General features: G+C 41.4%; 2 protein-coding genes across 3 annotated transcripts in view; both read right to left on the bottom strand.

The window, feature by feature from the left end:
• ttll4.L (tubulin tyrosine ligase like 4 L homeolog) overlaps positions 1-5,619 on the bottom strand; it is a 32,646-nt gene extending 27,027 nt beyond the window's left edge. Inside the window, exons 1-3 of one of the 2 annotated variants that reach the window (XM_018235712.2) lie at positions 5,429-5,619; positions 775-2,190; positions 266-357 (exon numbers count right to left, since the gene is read on the bottom strand). In XM_018235712.2, the coding sequence (XP_018091201.1) occupies positions 266-357; positions 775-2,105 (1,423 nt within the window). In that variant the 5' untranslated portion in view covers positions 2,106-2,190; positions 5,429-5,619. The remainder of the gene's footprint in view (positions 1-265; positions 358-774; positions 2,191-5,428) is intronic. The other variant, XM_018235711.2, reaches the window with a different exon arrangement.
• An 8,255-nt stretch (positions 5,620-13,874) lies between these two features.
• On the bottom strand, positions 13,875-21,594 carry cnppd1.L (cyclin Pas1/PHO80 domain containing 1 L homeolog). The gene is given in 8 exon segments (NM_001095880.1): positions 13,875-16,872; positions 17,766-17,883; positions 18,111-18,172; positions 19,166-19,294; positions 19,681-19,801; positions 19,939-20,020; positions 20,155-20,257; positions 21,387-21,594. Coding segments are annotated over 7 exon segments (1,194 nt in total). The 5' UTR covers positions 20,183-20,257; positions 21,387-21,594; the 3' UTR covers positions 13,875-16,218.
• Between the last annotated feature and the right edge of the window lie 3,094 nt (positions 21,595-24,688).

Below are 24,688 nucleotides of genomic sequence, written 5' to 3'. Positions count from 1 at the left end.
TTTTTCCATGCAAAGCGTTTTCCAGACATTTTGCTACTGTATTGAGCAGTTGGTTCTGTTAACATTTGAACTGCCCGATTAGCTATATGCTGGCTCTGGTGTCTTGACATTCCATGCTCTGATTGGCTACAGTTGATTGTCTATACAAGCCCTCAGTGTATCCCCATTTGTTGCTGAACCACATTTTCAATTGCCATTTCAGCAAACATTGGCTGTAAGTCATCAATAACTAAACTAAATTCAGTAAGATATGCAAACCACTTACTGTCTTCATCGTCCTCCTCTGCCTCGCTGTCATCCAAGTCATCTGGGAGCTCCTCCTCATCACCATCCAGTTCTTGATTTGGCACAGGAGACCTGCAATTATAACAAGGGCCGCAGCATGGGAAGCAATTGGTTATAAAAGATAAATAGCAGCTCCAGGAATTTGCACTAGAAGGCACACAAAGACATATGGCTCCTAATAACAATAACAAAAAGTGTGTCTATCAAGCAGAGTAATATGGACAAAATGGTACACAGGGAGTCCATTCCTGAATTCCAACCGCAGCAGTTCAGGTACCAGCAAAGCGAAGATTGCAGTGTCAAAATATTCAAATAAGTAGCAGTTCTTATATATCCCTTTTAAAGGCAAACATTATCAAAATCCTAAACATCCAGAAAAGAAACATTCTGTAGTTGCCTGTGTGTAAGTGCAATAAGTTGAATGTATTTTTAACCCCAACCCATCACACATGTAGTTACAACTTTATCCAATCTTTCAATAAAACTTACTGTAAGTCATCAATACGCTCAGGCTGCACTTGGGTTTCTTTGGAACCAGAAGTCTTGTTCAAGCGGATTGTGGAGATCTGGGTGGCCATTATGGTTATGTTGACCCCCTGAACATTATTTACAATGTCTGGCAGATGAGACTCGCTCTTTGGGGCAGGTGTATATAAACTGGGGTAAGAGATACTTTCAGATGAAGAACAAGGACTTGTGGCTTTGAAATGAGCAGCAGTCTCCTGGGTACAGACATTGGCTAAGGTACAATCCATAATTCCATTAAGGCAAGCATCACTAGATGCAGATGGCAAGAGGGTAAGATCTTGATATCCAGCTGGATTTAAGGCAGAAAGGACACATTTCTTGCAGCTGGTATACACAGTGTCATCACAAATTGTTTCTATTGATGAGGCAATCGGGGTTGTGTTTAAGAGGTCTCCCGTATCTGTGAAGGGCTTCACAAAATCATTGAGTTGAGTGTCCTCCATATAATTGTTTCCAACAATTTTCCAGTCAGTTTCATGGTTTGCTTTGGCTGCTGCTGCGCCCTGGTGGTTGGTGAAAGTAGGTCCTGTGTTAATACAGTTGTCACAATACAGCTGGGTGTCTTCTTTTGTTTGGCCCAAGTTTTTCAGACCATGGTGCAATGAAGAACTAGAAGTGCTAATTGTCTGTTTTCTATCTAATCGTGGATAGAAATGTACTTTGGCACTGCTGGGTCGTAAGAAAGAGTTTGTAACCAGAGCTGGTCTGGGGTTTTCTGAAAGCATCCTTTCTGCCATTCTGGATGGGTTTCTTAAAGAAATCTCATGTAGTTCTCCAGCTGCACTTGACAAGTGGCGCTGATCTATCAGTGAGGTGGCCATGGAGCTATAGGACAATTTCAGGGCAGGTGTGATCTGTGGATGCTTGTTTGAAGCTGTGTAAGGCCTCGGAATATCAACCTTTCGCCTTAGCCACAAAGACTCAAGACTCTGGAAGGATGTATGGCCATTCACAAATCTCTGGAAAACAAGCTCTCTATCAAATGGGTCACGGAAGGATCTGAAACGGTGAAAAGAGCCACTCTGTGGGATCAGTGGGGGAGTTGGTGATAGTGGAGCTACCCCCTTGCTGTAGCTGGAGTAAAGATGGACAGCTGGGGAGACAAAACAGTGATCTGGTCTAGTCTCATGAGTCACACCGACATATTTTCTCTCTAGCTTCCAAACAGGAGTGTACCGTGTCACGTGGTTCCTACTTTTGCACACACTGAGTCGGAATGGAGCAGCAGTTAACAGTTTCTCACTGTCACGTTTTGACCCTGCATGGTGCTGTTCTGTGCCAACAGATGCCATGAATAGCCATTTCACATTGGCTTGCCCTGTTACACACGAAACATGCCTACGTCGGCCTCCTTGCACATTCTCAAGTACTTTTACCCTGAGGAGAAAGTAAAAAATGCATTAAAGAAAAGGCAGCATGGCAAACACCGTAGTAAGCTAAGGCCTTTGTATATACTGTATGATTCAACAACCTCATGTTTTAGCAGTCTGCTGGAAATGTTTACTCATATGGCCTACCTTTCTCTGAAAAAGGAGCAATTCTAGCTATTGTATAACAGAGCATTACAGTGTACACAGATCCGATCTGATACCCATTGTAAGCAGCAGTCCTGCCCTGCTTTATGGCTGAGATTCTAGCTACCTATATAACACTGCATTTTGTGACAGTGTTTGTTTAAGTGGGATGGGGTGGTGTCGTTTGGATGCTGGTGGCAACTAGAGGGACACAGTTTACCTGATCCTGTAAAATAGCTTGCTCCATGGAAGGTCCAGTTCACACTTAAGTCACATATACAACATTTGATCTGTCTTCATGTAAGTGGATGAAATAAGATCACAGAGCAATTAGTACAGCCATTGTGAAGGTTTACTAGGAGACTGACTCTATATAAATGTAATTAATGCTTCACTGTGAGCTTCATTTCAGCTTGTTCATTAATCATGAGGAAGGGAACGTTGTATCGCATAACACTTTAGTCCAGTATAAGACTATCACATGGGGATGTACTGTCCATCATTTTTGTACTATCAATCCAGATCGAAACCCTAACATCTGCACAAAATCCTTATAAATTTGCCTAAACTGAAATTATTCACCTTCAGTTATCACATGACATTTAAGTACGGCTGAGAATGAAGCATATAGCTGAATCCCAAACCCTGGATCAGGGTCATCAAGTGTCAGGAAGGACAATATGGCAAGTGATTGTGGACTTATCAGCAACATTGACATTTATCAATTTGTTACTAATAGAAGCCCTGCTTAATGCCCTGTCTGTGAACCTCAGATAAACGCACTACCTCCACAGCTTTCTAATAAGAACCATCTTCCTCTACCAGGCAAATCAGGCTGGTGCTACAGGCTCATGACTGAGATACGTAAATGAAAGGAGCCTACAGCAACACTCAACTCATTTTCATGGGTTACCAATCAAGGAAAGTCCCAGAACACTAATTGTTAGGAGGAGGCCTAAAGCCCCAACCAGCATCAGACTGGAGCACTGGTGGCATACAGGGGCTACAACACCAACGTCCCTCCTGGCAGCCACTGGGGGCCCCCTTCCGAATGCCAAACTCACTGTCCATGTGTATTCCAGCCTATGCAATGGGACGCATGCCATTTGCAAGCTCTAATTTGTGGTATACATAACTTGGTACATACAAACCGGGAACAAAAATACTGAAGACATCACTAGCTTTAAAATATAAGGGACTGTCAAAAAACAAGCACATTATCTGTGCACCACACATAATCTAAATAAACCATATTTTACTATTAACTGGATTTATCATCAATTTACTTTAAACTGAGCTCTTGCTACAAGTGGTAACCACTGTGGTAACAAATACTGCCGTCAATAATAATAACATTTCCAAATACCATTAAACGCAGTACACATTCAAAATGCAAATTTGGGTGGAGGTCCCTTAAAAACAAGGTATTTTGCACTGATTGGAGTTTGACCATACATTACAGTGTTAAAGAAAGCATTTGTTTATAAAGCAGAGATTGCATAAGAGAGAACAGGGAGATATCTGTGTTGCAGTTCAGCTAGAATGATATCTTTGAGTAGGTTCAGCCCTTAGTTACAGAATACCTCTCTTTGCCATGTGATAGCTGAACAGAGACACATACAGCCCATAGCTTACAAAGATCTATTCAGCATATACTCGGGGGGGGGGGGGGGGGGGCAAAAACAACCCTCCTTGCCTGTGAAACGTTCATCACCAGACAACTTGGAAGGCAAAAAGGAGCCCTGAATTCACCAAATTTTGGAGAAGCGAACACTGTGGGCTGAAGTCTGTTTGGAGTGGAAACACTATCCCCACATTTGGAATTCCAACGTACTGGATCAGAAAAACAGATCCGTCATACAACTCCCAAAAAGGCTGCACAGAGGGATACAGAGAGTTATAACTCAATAACATTGGGGGTGGGGGGCAGGTTACTCATGATTTTCAACAAATAATCCTCAGGTTTTCTCCCAGCATCCTTCCCTCTCATGTTGGGAGTCAGTTCTGATATGTCACTACTATGAGAGACCTGCTTGGTATCTGTAAGTGACACTTGGACTGGTCTCACCCACCTGCACCACAGATACACAAACAGACAGGAAGGGAACTCTTTTAGTAAAGTGGACCATGATGCTCTGCTAGACCTCACCAGATGACGATAGGTAGAACACATGGTCTAGAGCAGCACCTGCACATCAGCAGTGCCCCCAAACACCCCGATCAGAAGCAAATACTGAGCTCAGGGTCATAGACTACAATATGCCAGAGCAGAACCAGACAGTAGGCTATGTTTATTCATTTAATTGAGGATACAAAATTAACTAAAGCCAAACCAAAAAAAAAAAAAAGTGTTACTTGGCTGGAATGAATTTGCATATATAAAATGATTCTAGGGAGGATATTCCATTAAAATATTTTCACAGTTAGAACTCAGCAGACCCCTAGAATGGACTAATACCCACTATTAAACGTAAAAGTACAACAGCATCTTTAAAAAGAACCGGGCGCCTAATTTGCATCGGATCTTTGCACTTAAGATATCAATCTCATGCAAATTCTTACTGGAGAGAAATATATGAGTGGCTAGGCAGTGCTGCATTTTTCAATGCAATACATTAAAAGAATAGTGGCATAAAAGATGAATGGGGCAGTGCAGCAAAGTTTGCCAAACTCTAGTAAACAAAGGCCACAGGCAAGCAATCAGATGTACCATTTCATACTGTGGCTGATTTACAGGAGCAAACGGTAACACTTGTCAAGTGACAGACGGGCTCTCAGTGGGACACAAGGGAATAAGACATGACACCTGCTGTTAAACATAAGGATACGTGCTTGATAGTGAATCTTCCACCCAAAGAGGTCCTAACATGTAGAGAGAACCCATTAAACAAGCTCCAAGTACTGAAGCTAACGCGAAGGGCTGCTTGGCATTACATACGGAACCCATATGTACAACGTTACGGCCCATTAGCCCCTTCCTCGGCAAGCACCACGCACACAGCATGTACAGAGGAACCTCGTGGCTCACTGATGTAAAGGCTTTTCCTCCCACTCACGAAACCACCTATTTTATATAAAGATGCAGAATTCATATAACTTACCGTTGAACTTTGTGCCAAGCTGGCAGCCAGCCTCACGTTGAGCGCAAAAGCTCCGTTCCACCCCGCCGCTCCCGAGCTTGGCGGCCTCGTCTCTCCTAGCAACCAAGCATCTTTCTAGAGCGTCTCGCGTCACTTCCGGTATAAAGAACAGCAAGCTTCTATAAGCGCCGCGCAGGATTCAATTTGGTATTGCGGTAGGCAGCCATCTTTGTACACCTTTGCGACTAATTTTACCTCATGTGATTAGCGTAGCCGTGACTCACAGTCTCACACACCCTTGGAGACGAGAAGTTGCGAAATATGTTATGTTGTTCGGATGCGGGCTAGAAATAGTTTCAGCAGTCTGTAAAAAGTTACATTAAATACTGACCTGGTACTCTGTGTGTGTGTAGTTTTTTTTTTTTTTTAAGGAAAATGGAGGCCAAATACATAGAAATAGAAATCATACTATTACTATTCTAACGTACTGCATAAATGTTTTACTAGAATGGTGTATACTACAAAAAAAATAAAAAAAATGATAGAATATTTGTATTGAATTAAACTGAATAAGTATCTGAAAACCAATAAAAATATTTAAAAAAAAAAGGAAGTAAAGAAAATGGAGGCATCAAGGCCCAATAAAATAATTTTGGGTCAGTAGCTATTAGACAAGAGATTATATTTATCCTACCTCCTTCTACTATATGTATGTCTGAAGAGAATATATATAGTGAATAAAGTACCCCCTCTTGTAAAATTTTTGTCACATGACTCACTGAAATGTGTGTATTATAATAAATAAAGTACCCGCAGTTGTAAAATATGAGGATATTATAAGTTACCGAGGAATTTCATGACCATATAAAAACATCGGCCTCGTGTTTTTATATATATGGAACGCCGAGGTAACTTCTAATATCCTCATATTTTACAACGGGGGGTACTTTATTTATCATAATACACACATTTCAGTGAGTCATGTGACAGAAATGACATCAGAACTCACCGTTTATAACTGATGACATCAGAACTCAGTGTTTCTAAGGATATCATTTATAAGATATTCATAGCTTTTGTGTATTATATATGTATACACACACGTATAATATGTATACAGCCTTCTGTTTTACTGTGCTTCACTACATTGGCTCTGTATAAATCCGTGTGATTATGATTACTACCCAGGAATGGTGGTGCAGCACTAAATTAAGAAAAGGAGCGACAGGCAGGATCTGAAGTGAGAGACTAGAATCTGGGGGTACCTAGGGCCATCATCAGGGGGAGGGACAGGGGTAGAGTTGCCACCTGGCCGTTTTTTTTGCAGGCCTGGCCAGTAAAAATGATTGTTCAACCCAATGTTATTAATAGGGAAAAAAGATAGTTACTGTATATAGGAAGGCCGGTATTCTTTTCTAGAAAAGGTGGCAACCCTAGACAGGGGGATTACTCTAATAAGGGTCCCCTTTGTAGAGGCTGGCTCTAAGTGACACAAAATTTGAACATCAATTGGGGCAGGGATTATATTGGAAAGGGCATGATTTGGTCAAATTAGGGGATTGGTAGAATTGGTATACTTCCCAAAGTTTGAAAAATGTAAAGAGTGACAAAAAGATCTGCCGCGTATAGTGGTAGCAATTATATTAACCACACCTTCTGAATAACACGCTTGTTTTAAGAAATTTGGGGGATTATGGAACATTTTGAACACATTTCTGGGGTTTTATGGTCAGGATGTATGTTATTACAGTTTTGCCAATTATGGTGAAATTGCCCTTTAAGTTGCTAGTCTCGGTTCCCACAAGAGACCTGCTTATCTTAAAAAGTTACAAATGCGCAGGTGCTGAGTATTCTGGGATCTCTGCCAAAAACCTCCATATCTAATTAAGGGGCATGTTAACTAACATTGGAGATAAATGTTTTCAGAGAGGTTGCCTATAGTAACCAATCAGATCTTTGCTTTTCATTTCAAACTTTTAGGTGACTGTTTAAATCTAATTGCTGGTTGGTTGCCATGGGCAACATCTCAGGAGATTTCCACAGATATTTATCTCCGATGTTAGTAAAGACGCCCCTACGTTTCAGAAACTTTGTATCTTTTTTTCTGGTGTCAAATACAGTGAAACCTCGATTTTAAGTACCCTTATTTTAAGTTCTCGCATTTTACATTTTTTATTTGTGGTCCCACCAATTTATAATACATTTCAATGGGTACATTTCCCTGATTTTAATGTTTTCCTGGATTTTACACAAAAATGTTGTTCTGATGTACCCAAAAATTGCTGTTTGTCCTCTGTGAATGTTATTATTAGTTAAAAAAAGAGGTTTAAAATACTAACCAGATGTATATTTTGCCTTGGCTGTGCCTGTAAATGGTCAATTTCCTTATACAGTCCTGCACCAATCACATATTGCTTTAGGTTGTGTAGGTGACTGACAGAGAGGCCTTGCACATGCCCCCCATAGTGTAACATTAACACTGTCAATTCATATGATATAAAGTTTGGAGAATATATATAAATCACGTAGCTCACCCTTCCAGTTTAGCCGAAGTACGTCCCTGCCCCAGCGGCATCCCGCGAGACTCCAGCAGCCGCACAGACTCTCAAGAAAAAAGTGACAATGGTGGCATAACAGTGCAGCTTAGCCTACGCGTTTTGTGCCCATACAAAATGGCACTTCCTCAGAGCGTTTTGTTTGGGCATGAAAGCATAGGGTAAGCTGCACTGTTATGCCACCATTGTCACATTGTTGGCCACAATAAAAGCCACAACTTTATGAAGTATACGCGTCTTTGAATACTGTTCCGGCTGAGCGCCCAAGCGAGGACTGCGTCTGTGTATTTGCTTAACATTAACACTGCAATGCTTAACCCTTGTTATTAACACAGTAAATATTGTATCTCAATGTAAAACTGACTCGTGCTAATATCTTTCAAGAAAGAGTGCTTACTTTAAGAAAAAGTTGCTTTAACAAATTTCCCTGATTTTTCCAGGTCCCCTGAAAAACATAAAATGGGGATTCTACTGTAGAAATAATAATAAGAATCTGGCTGTCAAAATCTGGACTTTTGGGAGCTATGTTATCTAAGGTGCGTGCTTCGGCGGATTGCATTAATAATTGAAGGGGAGAGGCGCCTCCTAACACCATTGTATGGGGCACCATGATTACTTATGGCGGCCAGGTAGTTCCAAACAACTTGGCAACAGCCATTGAATCTACCTTAAGAGAAGTAAAACTTAAAATTTAATATGGCTAAAAATGCCATATTTTACAAACTGAACTTACCGTATTGCAAAAGCCTAAAGTTTCAGCTTCTCAATAGCAGCAATGATCCAGGTCTTCAAACTTGTCACAGGGGGTCACCATCTTGGAAAGTGTCTGTGACACTCACATGCTCAGTGGGCTCTGAGCAGTGTTGAGAAGATAAGCTTAGGGGTTGTTGCAAATTATCAAGCAGAAAATGAAGTTGGTCTGTAATTTAAGATGATGCTACAGGGCAGATTTTTAATTGCTAATTGCACTGGTTTCTGTTCTGCCATGTAGTTATCTGTATTTATTACTAATCAGCCTTATATTGTGACATTTCTATTCTATGTGTAATATATATTTTGAGTCGGTCCCTAAGCTCAGTAAGTGACAGCAGCACAGAGCATGTGCAGTGAATCAGCAGAAAAGAAAATTGGGAGCTATTGGGGATTTTTAAAGCCACAGAACTTTACTGCTAAAGGACTGTGGTTGCCTTGGGCTGGTATAGAAACTCAAAACCTAATGTACAACATTTCTAGCTAATTCTTTAGTTAGGCTTTAGTTCTCCTTTAAAGCCAAAAACTGCTGAGAGTGACTGGCACAGGGTTTGGAGTTATAGGTTATAATCAGTGGGGTGGGCCTACAAATTATCATCCCCCTTTCCTTCTGCATTCAAAGGGGAACTCCACCCTAATTTTGTTCTTTGAACTGAATGAAAATGCTATGGAACTGACAAATAACTAGACTACCTGGGCTACCGAGGCAGAATCTCTCATGGAACACTGCTGTGCCACACACAGTAGTAGCACCAATATATGTGTACAGTATATTCTTATAAAAAATGTACATACATACATAGCCAATTGCAAATATGCTCAGGTGAGCTGTATTGAACACGCCACTTGTTTCTCTTGTTAAATATGAATGTTTGTTGTTCCCATCGCTTAGAAAGCCTTGCGTCAGCAGTGTCACAAGGCTAAATGTAAATTAAAAACCTGCTGTCAGCGTTCCATGACAGAACTAATGTGCTGTGTTTTCACAGGGACAATTATAATGCTGAACTCTGCCATTTTATTCATGTAAAGGCAAACTTAATTTCCTTTTACTCTCAGGACAAACTGCACATTTGCCTCAGTTTACATGAATAGAGAAAGGGTTTGAGCTTGTGATTGGATGGCCATTATTAAACTCATGTCATATATGTCTAATATACAGTGGTGTGAAAAACTATTTGCCCCCTTCCTGATTTCTTATTCTTTTGCATGTTTGTCACACAAAATGTTTCTGATCATCAAACACATTTAACTATTAGTCAAAGATAACACAAGTAAACACAAAATGCAGTTTTTAAATGAGGGTTTTTATTATTTAGGGAGAAAAGAAATCCAAACCTGTGTGAAAAAGTAATTGCCCCCTGAACCTAATAACTGGTTGGGCCACCCTTAGCAGCAATAACTGCAATCAAGCGTTTGCGATAACTTGCAGCGAGTCTTTTACAGTGCTCTGGAGGAATTTTGGCCCACTCATCTTTGCAGAATTGTTGTAATTCAGCTTTATTTGAGGGTTTTCTAGCATGAACCGCCTTTTTAAGGTCATGCCACAACATCTCAATAGGATTCAGGTCAGGACTTTGACTAGGCCACTCCAAAGTCTTTATTTTGTTTTTCTTCAGCCATTCAGAGGTGGATTTGCTGGTTGTTTTTGGTCATTGTCCTGCTGCAGCACCCAAGATCGCTTCAGCTTGAGTTGACGAACAGTAGAATTCATGGTTCCATCTATCACAGCAAGTCTTCCAGGTCCTGAAGCAGCAAAACAACCCCAGACCAACACACTACCACCACCATATTTTACTGTTGGTATGATGTTCTTTTTCTGAAATGCTGTGTTACTTTTACGCCAGATGTAACGGGACGCGCACCTTCCAAAAAGTTCAACTTTTGTCTCGTCGGTCCACAAGGTATTTTCCCAAAAGTCTTGGCAATCATTGAGATGTTTTTTTAGCAACATTGAGACGAGCCTTAATGTTCTTTTTGCTTTAAAGTGGTTTGCGCCTTGGAAATCTGCCATGCAGGCCGTTTTTGCCCAGTCTCTTTCTTATGGTGGAGTCGTGAACACTGACCTTAATTGAGGCAAGTGAGGCCTGCAGTTCTTTAGATGTTGTCCTGGGGTCTTTTGTGGCCTCTCGGATGAGTTGTCTCTGCGCTCTTGGGGTAATTTTGGTCGGCCGGCCACTCCTGGGAAGGTTCACCACTGTTCCATGTTTTTGCCATTTGTGGATAATGGCTCTCACTGTGGTTCGCTGGAGTCCCAAAGCTTTAGAAATGGCTTTATAACCTTTGAAATTGAACTCAGGTGTGATAAACCACAGTTAAGTTATTTTTTAACAAGGGGGGCAATCACTTTTTCACACAGGCCCATGTAGATTTGGAGTTTTTTTTCTCCCTTAATAACGTAAACCTTCATTTAAAAACTGCATTTTGTGTTCAATTATGTTATCTTTGACTAATAGTTAACGGTTTTTGATGAGCAGAAACATTTAAGTGTGACAAACATGCAAAAGAATAAGAAATCAGGAAGGGGGCAAATAGTTTTTCACACCACTGTAGCACTGCCCTTAAGTTGTATGCCTTATATATGGCCCATTGCGTGGAATGGACTCAGGCTATATAAGCTAGGCCTGATAGTGACAGTTTAGTTCTTCTCTTAGTTCAATGGAGTCTTCCTGTCAGTAGCAGTGACATGTGGATTCCATTGACTTCAATGACAGGGTCAGCGGTCACAGCCCTTGCACAGCTGCTACTGTTCTTTTATACTCCCGACTGAGGATACCTGCAATGCACATTACACAAGGTGGAAACATAAAGTGCAGATAAAGGGAAAGTTAAAGGAAACAGTTTTAGGAGTTCACCTTTAAGATCAAAACATGACTTGAAGGACTGTATGGTAGAAGAATGCAGAAAAGAAGCTGCTGTTTTTTGCAAGGCAACTGCCTAGGCAAGCCCAACCCCAACACAGCTTCTTAGGGCCATGTCAGACAAGGTGTTTTCTCCACTGGTGTGACATATCTACTCTGGCCAAAAAGCTCCTCATATGACATGGCCCTTAAGGACATGTTAATCCAAGAGTGAAAATAGGGCTCAGCACCAGAGGGAAATGTCACATCTCCATTTTACAGGGATCCTGTCATTGGAAAACGTGTTTTTTTCAAAACGCATCAGTTAATAGTGCTACTCCAGCAGAATTCTGCACTGAAATCCATTTCTCAAAAGAGCAAACAGATTTTTGTATGTTCAATTTTGAAATCTGACATGGGGCTAGACATTTTGTCAATTTCCCAGCTGCCCCTGGTCATGTGACTTGTGCCTGCACTTTAGGAGAGAAATGCTTTCTGGCAGGCTGCTGTTTTTCCTTCTCAATGTTACTGAATGTGTCTCAGTGAAACATGGGTTTTTACTATTGAGTGTTGTTCTCAGATCTACCAGGCAGCTATTATCTTGTGTTAGGGAGCTGCTATCTGGTTACCTTCCCATTGTTCTTTTGTTTGGCTGCTTGGGGGGAAAAAGGGAGGGGGTGATATCACTCCAACTTGCAGTACAGCAGTAAAGAGTGATTGAAGTTTATCAGAGCACAAGTCACGTGACTTGGGGCAGCTGGGAAATTGACAATATGTCTAGCCCCATGTCAGATTTCAAAATTGAATATAAAAAAATCTGTTTGCTCTTTTGAGAAATGGATTTCAGTGCAGAATTCTGCTGGAGCAGCACTATTAACTGATTCATTTTGAAAAAAATGTTTTTTCCCATGACAGTATCCCTTTAAGAAAGGGTGATAATAGAGAAAACACCATATTCACTCATTGATAACTATACTCCTCCCCTGTGGTGAACTATATTTTCACTTTTAATGAATATGCCTAGATATTAATATACTTTGTTCTCAAATCATGATTGTTAAATTCATTTTATAGTGTAATGAGCATGGCTGCCTTTTCCCTCTGTCAGAATATGTATGTTATATACAGCCTTCTATGTACAGCACAGTGGCATACCATGGCACTTTATAAATGCACAATAATAAACTGGTTTTGTTTTCTTTCTGTTACTGTGACAGGACAGGTGCTGCCAGCTAGTTAGTCAGCATTTTCCCAAATCAATTCTTTCCAAGCACTTCCCCATTTTTATATTTACTGAAAGATAGAATCAATTTAAAAGAGAACCAACGTTCCACAAAGAAATTGGTTTAATCATGTTCTCTCCTGGGCTTCTGTGCCAGCCTAAGGCCACCATTGATAACCTTTAGTATGATGCAGAGAGTGGTATTCTAAGACAATTTGCAATTGGTTTTCATTTTTTATTATTTGTGGTTTTTAAGTTATTTAGCTTCTTATTCAGTAGCTCTTCAACTTGCATCATAACCATCTGGTAACTAGGGTTCAAATTACCCTAGCAACCATGCATTGATTTGAATAAGAGACTGGAATATGTATAGGAGAGGCCTAAATAGAAGGATCAGTAATAATAACAATATATTTGTAGCCTTACAGAGCATTTGTTTTTTAGAAGGGAGTCAGCGACGACGAAATGAAAACCAGGGCCCTCGAAGATGCCCTGTAGTAGCTCTCCATGTTCATTTTTGCCGATTCACAGCGCACGCTTTGGATTGCGGTCACTCACCTGAGCTTAGGGACTAACTCACAATTTACAGTATATTTATAGATTTACATGTATATTTGTCACAATACAAGGCTGATTGGTCACTTTACATGGCAACCAGTGCATTTTGGATTAGAATTAATAATCAGCCCTGTAGCATCTCTATTACAGATTACCCTCATTTTCTGCAAAAAGATTCCCATGAGACCTAAACTTAGTTTCTGAACAGCAGGCCAAGATCCAAGATGGGGAGCTGCTCAGGACCTCGATCACAGTTGTTATAGGGCTGCTGAATCTCTGGACCAGTACAGTCAGTACAGTAAGTTCTGTATATAAAGGCTTTATTTCTTGAACTACACTTATCAGTGTTTCTGTGAAGGGCAAAAAAAAAGAAAAAAGTAAGACAGCAAGGCACTATTCTGGGCCGGTCTTACTGTTAACAAAGAGGTGCATCAACACATGCATTAGCAAACTGGCGCACCTTTACAAGCAATAAACACCTGTCCCTTAACAGGAACCAGCCATCCAATCACACGCAGCACAATAAATACATCAGACATGGCAGCTTGCAGTCAACAAATACTCATTTTATTGCAGCACAGGAAGTTTATTGGTTTCCTACAAAATAGTAACAACTCTGCTATTACAAACATGAAGCATAAAACAAGTGGTTATTTACCCCTTTGGGAATAAAGGGTCTCTGCACTTTTGCATCTCTAAACCCAAAGGGTTAAACTAAGTGTACTTTTAGTTAAAGTGCTGTAACATAAGTCTGCACCTCAACACTCCAGCTCTTGTACAACTGCAAGCCCTGAAGTGCCAAAGGTTGCTTATACAAGGTTTCTAAGAGCAAACAGGTATTTTATAGTCATACCTGTACATATCACACAATCCTAAAGATAATTACATGACACTGCAAATGAATAAATGTACTAGAATAATAAGGGCATCCCTGTAAACAGATCCACACACGCAGTCTTGTAATAGATGGGGCCGTGCCCAAGATTTATTATGCACAGGACAAAATGTAACGGACAGGATTTCAGTGCCAGTCCAGCAGCTTACCATGGAGACCTGTGATGAGGGGCTAAATAATCAAAACCTAAGAAATGCCTACGGAGACCTGTTGGGAGAGAACTGCATCAACTGGGCAACACAGTCCATATCCATTTGGATTTTCAAACTTACCACACATCTTGCATATTTTAGAGCCAGTGATAATAGTCGACCAGACATGGCCAGCTTTAGTTAGTGAAGGAAATCGAAGCTATAGATCTTCATGACAGGACTACCAAGTAGATAATAAAAGAGTGAGAATATGTACTGCTTATATGTCTACCGGTTTAAGGTGAGAGAAGTAATCAAGAGCCCCCCGGACAGGAAAAGAGCTGGTTCTTGCAGAATACATACAAATAGACAGCATGCACCATTACAGTAGACCAGAAAATACTTATAGAAGGTGCTCTGAAGGCCATACATGTCCAGGCAGTGGCTAGACGAAACCAGAACATGTATGGGAGCTTTTTCAGACGGGACAAAGTTTTAGAAAGTATTGATATAGTAACTACTGGCCTATAAATCCTTTTTTGTTTACTTTTGAACTTAACAGATAAACGTTTTTATTTTAAAATGAGCCCCCAGAATAACCTAACTTTCACCCTGCATTCAGTCTTATTTTGTTTCTAAATCAGAAGCTGAAAACTAGCTATTTTCTAGTCGAGCATAAATCTCATCGTTCTGACTGTAAAGACGGTCAAAGAGGTGTCTACTGATGTGCTCGCTGCATCTGCTCCAGAGGAAATCACCCAGGCATGAGCAGCAGGCAGCTCTTCCACCATCTTCACATTCACAGGGACAAGGAAATAGCTGCAATCAATTTTCAGCTTGTGATTTAGGAACTAAATGAGAATAAAAAGCAAGGAGAAAAGTGTGTTGTTCAGGACACCATTTCGAGTAATTTTAGATGTAAAAAAAAAAAATATTTACCTAATATTTAGTATTAGACCAAAAAAATGCACCAAACCTAAAAATTATGTATTCAACACATCCCTAATTTCACTTTTTAAAAACAATGCCTCCTTTAAGGATAAAAGACGTGGCTGCAATGTGTTAATCACATTGCGTCATCAATTTGTGCTGGTTCCCATAAAAACAACATACCAAGGAGCAATCAGTGCCAAGAAACTGCCACCAACATTAAGGGCCATTACCCTAAAACATCAACTAAAGTCAGAAAAAAAACATCTAACTGGTTTACAAATTATTTTCTTTGTGCTGCAAGTAAGGCTGCAGTATTCATTTTATATTCGTTGTGTATAAGAAAATATAGAATTCTTTCCTGCAGTATCTTTACATAAAAAAAACTCCCTAAATCCCCTCTAGAAATGGGACCACAACATTCCTTAGTCTGTCTGCCTGTGAATTTACCACTCAGTGTAAGTGCCAAACATACTATTCTGTGTGTATTTTGGGGTACTTCATTATCCAGATTTGTTAAGGGTTGGGTGCAAGTGCGAAACTACAGTCGATTTGGTGCTGATTCTCAGTGTATAAGGGCAAGGGTGGGATTGGTATTATTGGGAGCAGATCAACAATAAATGATATATATGTGTGATGTTATATATCAGGTGGAACAGTTTTTTCGACAAATATCATAACAGAAGATACACAATAGTCCCTGCTAATGGAAAAGTACCCTTAAAAGAAAAAAAAATTACTTGCCTGCTAATGGATTCAGTTAAGTGAAGGTTACAGCAAATGTGTTTTTTACAACCTCCTAAAAAGCATCACCATATTGAATAATAAGAATATAAGAAATGCCGTTTGTATAGAAGATATTTTTCACTTGAAAATAATTGGCTGGGTGTGTGTGTCATTTCTGTCTGGATGTCCTTGTGAGCCCCCTTTTTGCTAGCCGGGGACTATGAAAGATTTAAACCTTGAGAATTCAGTGGCGCAGAAAGAGTACTGGTTCTGTTTGGGATGTGCCAATTCAGTCTCAGGAAAAGGACTGTGTGATACGAATGGTTCCTGGTTTTCCCTGGAGTGTGAGGTTGGGTAGCTCCGACAGAACAATGCACGTGGAAAGCCATAATGAAAGAGTCCAGGTAAGGCACCAAGAGTTGGATAATTAGAATGACAGCGAGTGTGATTTTGCTGGTTACTGGTGTGATGGGAAGTGGATACCCGAGGATTAGAACAGAAAGGACAAATCCGGTCTGGGGGTGGGGATTCCTCATTATTAACACCTCCTGTATCGCTATAAGTGAGTGCTGTTAGAACAGAACCCCACAGGTACAAGGCAGTGGCTGTTACACCAGATCTCTTCTCCAGTGACTCCTCTTCCACAGACCATGCTGAAACTAACTCAGTAGGTAGGATTATTTCTTCGGATGATACAGGAACTGGAATGAGCAGTGGAAGCTGGGTTTGTTCACCTGAACTTTGATCGGAAATAGATAGTTCTGTACCGTTGATTTCCCATGTGGCCTTGTGGAACACAGCGATGGAAGCAAACAAGGTAGCAACACCAGTAAGGTACATTAGGCCCAAGATACAAGCAAGCTACAAAGGAGACAAACAGCTTAATTATGACTTTGTGTGTTCTGAGGACAAATTAAAATAAAACTAGAAGTAAGTGCACTTGGAATAAAACCTGAGAAGTTTGCATTGTGCCTTTAGGAAAATAAATCTAATTTTCCCCAGTACTTATTCAGGTACAGAGTTTTGCAGTTGCAGTTTTTCCAGTGGTGGGGCATGGGTATATGGCTTGGAGCCACACAAAGTGTTCTCTGGGATTTCCCTTCTTCATGCTACAGGAAGCAGTGCAAAGTAGCATGATGGAGCAAAAGCTCCCCCCTTGTTTACTTCCAATTCACTTTTACATTGCACGTGGATATCCGTATAATTGGAAAAAAACACTACTGGCTTCAGGGACAACAAACTTAGCTTTCGAGCCACAGTAAAGAGAAAGGCCCAGCAAATGGAATTACAGAGAATGCAAGCTCTGCATTTCAGAACCAGAAACAAATTGCACCCCCCTACCTAACCAATGGAAAGAGAGCAGCTTAATGAAAACTTTGCATGTGACAAAAATAAACTAACTTTCCCCCAGCCATGAGAACCTGACAGAAGCACAGGTTGAGATGTGTTGTACAAGGCAACAATATACTGTACAGGTAATAAAAAGTTTAATTCAAACTTTGCATCTGACAGAAATTAACTATCCCCCGTCCGTGAGAACCTAAGCACAGGATGAGATGTGCTGTACAAGGCAACAAGACTGTACGGTTATGAAAACAGATATTCTTACTTTAGAGGTGGCATCAAAACCTGCATGATTTGATGAGAACTCATTGTTTGATATTCTGAACAGGAAACATCCATACTGAATAGCATGCATTACACAGCCAGAGCTATTAGGCTTGCATGGCACAGGGGGCCTAAAAAGCTCTTACCTTTGTTACTTGCTGGCAGAAATCACCAAACACTTTCTGCCACAATCCTTGCTCGAGCAGAACACAAAAGTCTGTGTAAGTAAACCAGCCCCTCTTCATACCCTGTTTCTCTGCCACCCTGTGGGTGAGGGAAAAGCAAGTTAGAGAAGAAGAACCTGACAAACAGGGTGACATGTAAAAATGGTACTGCTGTCTATACAGCGATAAGACCGGATTAAATTCTTATCAAAAATGGCAGAGAAAAAAAACCTCTCAGCATAATGCCCAGAGCCTGCCAAGGGTATAATAAGGTGCGCCACCTTTTGTTTTTCTGAGACATTACAATCCCCTGAGCATACTTCTCACCTTCCTTCCAGCCATTTGAGCACTTCAAAAAATTCCCTGGGGTGTGTATACAGACTCCAGTCCTATGATGGAAGATAATGAAACAATAATTAGGGTCACCAATAGCGTCGGTTACACTAGTTACTTGTATGTGTCTGTAAATGAAAGTTACTGACAAAATAATTTCACAGTACAGGTATAGGACCTGTTAATCCAGAATGCTCGGGACCTGGGGTTTTCCAGATAAAGGATCTTTCTGTAATTTGGCTCTTCATACCGTAAGTCTACTAGAAAATCATTAAACAAAAAAAAAAAAACCTATAAGCTGGTTTTGCATCCAATAAGGAATAATTATATCTTAGCTTGGAATGAAGTACAAAGTACTGTGTTGTTATTATTACAGAGAAAAAGGAAATAATTTTAAAAAATTTGGATTATTTGATTATAATGGAGTCTATGTGAGAAGGGCTTTCCGTAATTTGGAGCTTTCTAGATAATGGATCCCATACATGTACTAATATAAGATGCATAAAATGTAGTTAAAAAATAATTTGATAGGTGAGTAATATATGGTGTTGTTTTTACATGGTGCTAAAAATAAAGATTAACTTTAATGTTTCAAATGGGTAGGTGGGTGGGGGGGGGCAGCAATGTCTTAACGGTCCCTGCCAGAAGCACAGTAGGAGGGGGACAGCCAATCACAGCCCTGCAGTCACACAAGCAAAGGCAGGCTTCAGTTCCTGCTAGCTGCTGATTTGTTCCTGTCCTACATTGCAGTGAACGGAGTGCCGTCGGCTCCCCTGCACAGCCTGGGAATTCAGGGAGCAGGAAGTGGAAGAGAAGGGAGGGATTATTGGGGTTTTTGCAGAAATATTCAATAAATCAGGCTGAAACGCTACTTTTATAAGCACAATTCTAAATGAGTATAACGCATTGGTCAGTTCTTATTTTTTTTTTACACAAAATGTCTCCTTTAAATATCTATTGGGTTAATTTTTTTGCCCAATATTTATGTAAAGGATGCTGTTCAAAAGTACAAAACATTTAAAAAAAAACTGCACTTATCATTGGCTTACAATAGCCTGAAGGAAGTTCATCTCCAAGGAGTTGACGAACTGCACATCTAGTCTTCCAGCTGCTCCCCACTCGTCATTAAACACCTCTTCTTCCTCACCTTCATCGTACAGGTACTTGCTGGCAACCATCTGCAGAAATGCCACATAAGAGGGTGTTTAGAGAATGTTTACCTTACAGCAATCTTCATCCCATAACTCTGAGCTGTATGGGCCAATATCTTCAGAGGGATATGGATACAGATTAGTGCTACGGTTTAAGGATTAAATAACATGTTCTACTAACAGTGACCATGCGCTAACACACACATACTGTATGACAGCAGATGGTACCCCAAGCTTTAATCACAAGACCAGAAAAGCAGGGTTTAATACCCTCAAACCATCGCTCTAACCAGACTAGCTCTGCAGTTAAAACCTTTCAGGAAAGATAGACCAGTATGGTTAGTTTTACACTTGCACTGCCGGAAGGGGAAAAAAAGGCCATATCATATTCCTATAACATCACTGAAACTCACCATGGATATGAGAAATAGATCAGATGAGGAGATTTGCTGCAGGTATTCAGGGTTTCGTTTGCGAATCCTTTCAATATAAATCAAGGCCAGCATCATGGAACAAGGAGAAATGCAGGCTTCCCTGTGAAACCACAGCAGTTGTTAGTACCAGAGATGAGTAGTTTTCTAATACCAAGATGCACACAGCTGCTAAAGCCAAAGTGAATCAGAGATAATGGACAGAAACTGCAGGTATGCGTACCATCGCACTAGACTCACCTGGACACGTGTGCAGCATATTTTTTCTGCAAGCGGCGAATGGGACTTGGGGCAGCCTTCTGAAGTAATTCCACTGCAATATCTGTTAAAGGGAAATATGTTTTATTATCAACTCCCCCCAAAAACTGTCATTTTCCCCCACAATTAACAACATTGCAGAACCCCAGTATCATATGGTTTCTTGCAGCTTTCCTGTCACTATAGACACCTACTTACCAGTCACTGGGCTAGATAAGTTCTCCATGGAGCAATCATCCTCCCAGCCATAGTATAAACGCTTACAGACCCTCTCGCTCAGCTGGGTATGTCCAGGCAAAAACTGTCAATAATGAAAAACAACTTGTAAACACAGGTCACAGAATGAAATGTTTTAAAACAGTTATTTAAATATTTGTTGTTTCTAGTTGCAAACAGGTTTACATTCAGTTCTGGAGAGACAAGTTCTGCTTTAGTGAGGAACAACACAGTCTATACTATGTATAAAGCCCTGTGAATGCCTAGTGGATCTAGAGTTGCACTTAGCGGACTCTTTACTGACCATAAGTGATGTCAACATTATTAACAGGTGAAGATGTAAAGCCTAGAAAAGCTGGCAACTGCAAATGGATCTTCCCAAAGACTAGTCCCACTGCATTATCCTTTATGAGTTTCAATGACCATTGTATTATTGGCTATACATATGTCCCCCACCAATGTGCAGGCACTACATATATACCTTGTATTCTCTCCTATAGGCACAACAAGAGAGATGGAGAGTGTAATAGTCTTAGGTTCGATTATAAGCTGGGCAAAGTCTGTAACCTTACTGGAAGGCCACGTGGCTTCTGATTAAACTGGCATGTTTATGAGCAATCTGGAAGCGCCACAGGGACTGGGACTGATGTCAATGATGTAATTGTCACAACACACAGCTGAGTAATATGCTTGTAATCTATATGGCCTGTCCCCCCTAAACGCAGTGACACTGTATATACTGTGCCCCTTCCCATAGTGTGCCAGTGACACTGTATATACCATGTGCCAACTCCCATAGGCATGGTGTGTCAGTGACTCCTTACATACGTGCGCCCTTCCATAAGCAATATGTCATGACACATATATTCCATGTGCCCCTTCTATGGGCAGTTACATTGTATATATTATATGCCCCTCTCACATTGTATCAGTGACACATTTATACACTGCCCCTCCCCCCACAGTTAGTGTCCCACATATACAGTGCCCCCACATGTAGTGCCAGTGACACATATATACAGTGAATGTGCCAGTGACACATATATACAGTGAATGTGCCAGTGACACATATATACAGTGCCCCCCACATATAATGTGCCAGTGTCACAAGGAAGGAGGTGTATGTTCCACGGAGCTTACAATCTATATACTTATACAGGGCACTGTAGCAAAACACAAATTTTGGGTACAGGGGGAACCAAACAATCACTCACAGGGAAGTCCTGGAAGTCACGTCCGACTCCGGCCCGTGGGCGGCTGCTCTCTTCCCGTGATAGGTGACCAGAGAACGAGCCGAACACCCTGCGCTCCATGCCGGCCCGCTTTTCGGACAGTGTAACCGGCCTACTTCACGGAATCCCTCACTTTCCGCTTCTTTTCCAGCGGCCTCTGCCCCTTGCTCGCCCTCCCCTCACAACCCGCTAGGCCCCGCTCCAACTCCGCGCGCTTCCGGGCTCTGACACAAAAGGGCGGGGACTTGAGTAGAGAAGACGCAGTCCCAAGTTTGTGCCTCCTGCAGACAACCACTGGCATCCTCATAGCAGCGCCCCCGCGTGGCCTTACAGGACAATACACGTCTCTCTGGAAATATTGGGAATTCAGCCTGAGTGACGGTCATAATCCTGTTAGGCAATGCGGCGCCTGGTCTGGCTGGGATATTAACCATTGTATCACCACATATGGGTAATTAGAATGAACCTGAAATTCTCAAAGGCCAGTCCCAATCTATTACTGGGGGTAACATGCACTAACTTCATAGCTGTGGCCAAACGACACCAAAATTGCACAGGCAGCATTGGTTGGGCGAGAATGTCACTCGTCTCGTTCTGCCCAGTACCCGTTTAAAACACTTTATACGGTCTGGGGCAAGTTTTATAAAGATGACTGACATTATTACCAATACATGTAGTTCAACTAAATTCTGCCTAAACACCCCTAGTGCCCCTCTTTACGTCACTCATTACCCCAATCCCATAACAGCCTGTTACAGCCCCGCCCCCATCCCATAGTGTTGTGCCTCTCATCACCCAAATCCCAAAAAACCGTTTCCTCCATTTGCACAGTCCTGCCCCCACCTCATCGCCTGCTAATTCCTGAGATACAGCAAATAAATACTAAAAATAAGGCTTTCCCAGAATCCAATGCTGCCAAAGGAAACAATAATATATATATATATATATGTGTAGGACAGCCATCAGAAATCACAAGGCCCCATACCACAACATTTCCTGGGCCCCCTTGGCTGCACCCACCGCAAACCCCACCTACAGGTCAGCCCTCCCCACAGGTCCGCCCCCCACCACACAGTAAAAAAACATTGGTGGCTAGGGTTCCCACATGTTAATAAAAAATAAAAAAATATTGCTGGTCAGGGCCCCCCATAAAAAAACATTTGTGGCCAGGGCCCCCCATTAAAAAATATTGGTGGCTAGGACCCCACATGAGAAAAGAAAAATTGGTGGCCAGCCCCCCCACATTATGAGAAAATTGGTGGCCAGGGCCCCTTAAACGTCCATGCCTTCCCATAGTCAGCAGCTCTCAGAAAGATGGGGGGCCCGGATAATAAAGTAAGTGTGGCGTGGCAGGGCCACCCTTACCCTCGGGCCCCCTACAACTCTCCCCCTGATGGCTGCCCTGTATATGTATCAAATTCATTTCTGCTAATGCAGAACCATTCCACATGCCATGGCTCTCTAAACTGTCAAATTCTCTCTTTTAACTTCCCAAGGCAGAAGAAATCCAGATTATTCCCAGCTACAGGGAATGTAACACCAAAATACAAATATAACCACTTGTATTCTTCTTGGTCTTAACTTGCTAGCTCTGTCAGTTGCAACTTCCATTAAAGCAGGGGTTGGGCTCTGAACTGGAGGAGTAAGAGTTTATTACACTCAATTCAAAATAAAACTTGATCTCTTAAATAACTTAGATGGCAATAGTTCTTAAAACAAAATGAGCTCTTTTTTGACTAAAAGGTCCACAATCCCTTTGCTGGTGCTAATTAGTGATGGGCGAATTTATTCAACCAGACATGGATTTGAGGCAAATTTCCGCATTTCGTCGCCCGCAAATGTTTTTGCAAAACTGTGCCGAAAATTTGCCAGCGACAAAAAAAATAGTTGCGCATCAAAATTGGCACTTGCATTTTAATTGTAGCGCATCAAAACTATTCAAAAGCCCATTGACTTTAATGCATTTGGACAAAATAGTCTCGCGTAGAAAAATTGTCACTCACGTCAAAATTATTTTGATGTCCATTCACTTCAATCCGTTTGCAAATTTTTTTGGTGTTTTGCAAATTTTTAGGGTAAACGGGACAGATTCGCCCATCACTAGTGCTAATTAGATGGTACAAACATCAATTACTTCAAAGACTTTTGTTCCTCAAATGGTACTCTTACACTTTCAACTGTAGTGTTCACAACACCCCAGTGTTAGCACTCACAGATCGGTGAACAAGTCCCCAGTGCTAGTCATTGCTCACAGTGGTGAGCACTTGAGTCCTTATACTGGCGGTACTAACCCTTCCTCATCTCCTCATTGGAGCCATTGGCTGCTCTACTAACTACCCTGATCCTGCCTCCCACTTCTCCTACGGGGATCTAATTCCATGCCAGGCTCTTCAGTACACCACCTCCAGCGAATGAGGAGCAGATGGCGACTATACTTTTAAAGACTAGGGAACCCTGACAACCACTGGCCAGTTACTGAACTGCCAGGGAAATACTTTAACCCAGGATAGGGAAACATCTAACCCTCCCGATTGTAGATCAGAACCACCTTTTCACCTGTACAAAACCCTACTAGTGGACAACCCCAAATAAAAGTTGGCAAACAAGACACAACACACACAGAGATCATACAAAAGATTGTTTATTTGTGAAGATCCAGTAATAAATATTGCTGCACAAATTTTATTAAACACCAGTTTCCCGATTTATCATGTAGTGCCATGGAATATAACAGTCGGCCTCAATCAGATACCGTATATACTCGAGTATAAGCCGTCCCGAGTATAAGCCGAGGTACCTAATTTTACCTCCAAAAACTGGGAAAGCTTATTGACTCGAGTATAAGCCGAGGGTGAGAAATGCAGCAGCTTCTGGTAAGTTTCAATCAAAAAATTGAGGGTTTCTGCTCCCATTGGAGGTGCCGGCATCTCGGTTTTTGGATGCCGGCGACCATTCTTGGACGCCAGCGTATATTCTTGGAGACTATTCTTGGACGCCTGCGACTATTCTTGGACGCCTGTGACTATTCTTGGATGCTGGCGACTATTCTTAGGCGCCGGCGACTATTCTTAGACACCGGCGACTATTCTTAGACGCCGGCGACCGTTTTTGTGCTTGACCCGAGTATAAGCCGAGGTAGCGTTTTTCAGCATATTTTGGGGGGCTGAAAAACTCGGCTTATACTCGAGTATATACGGTACATTGTACACACCTTACATTTCAAAGACACCCACTATACTCCCTTAAATAAATATCTTGAGCTGGGTTGGACTAGCCTGTCAGGG

The sequence above is a fragment of the Xenopus laevis genome, chromosome 9_10L, assembly GCF_017654675.1.
Source record: "Xenopus laevis strain J_2021 chromosome 9_10L, Xenopus_laevis_v10.1, whole genome shotgun sequence".
Classification (NCBI taxonomy): domain Eukaryota; kingdom Metazoa; phylum Chordata; class Amphibia; order Anura; family Pipidae; genus Xenopus; species Xenopus laevis.
The sequence above is the reverse complement of the archived record's forward strand: the minus strand, read 5'-3'. Positions and strand labels throughout refer to the sequence as shown.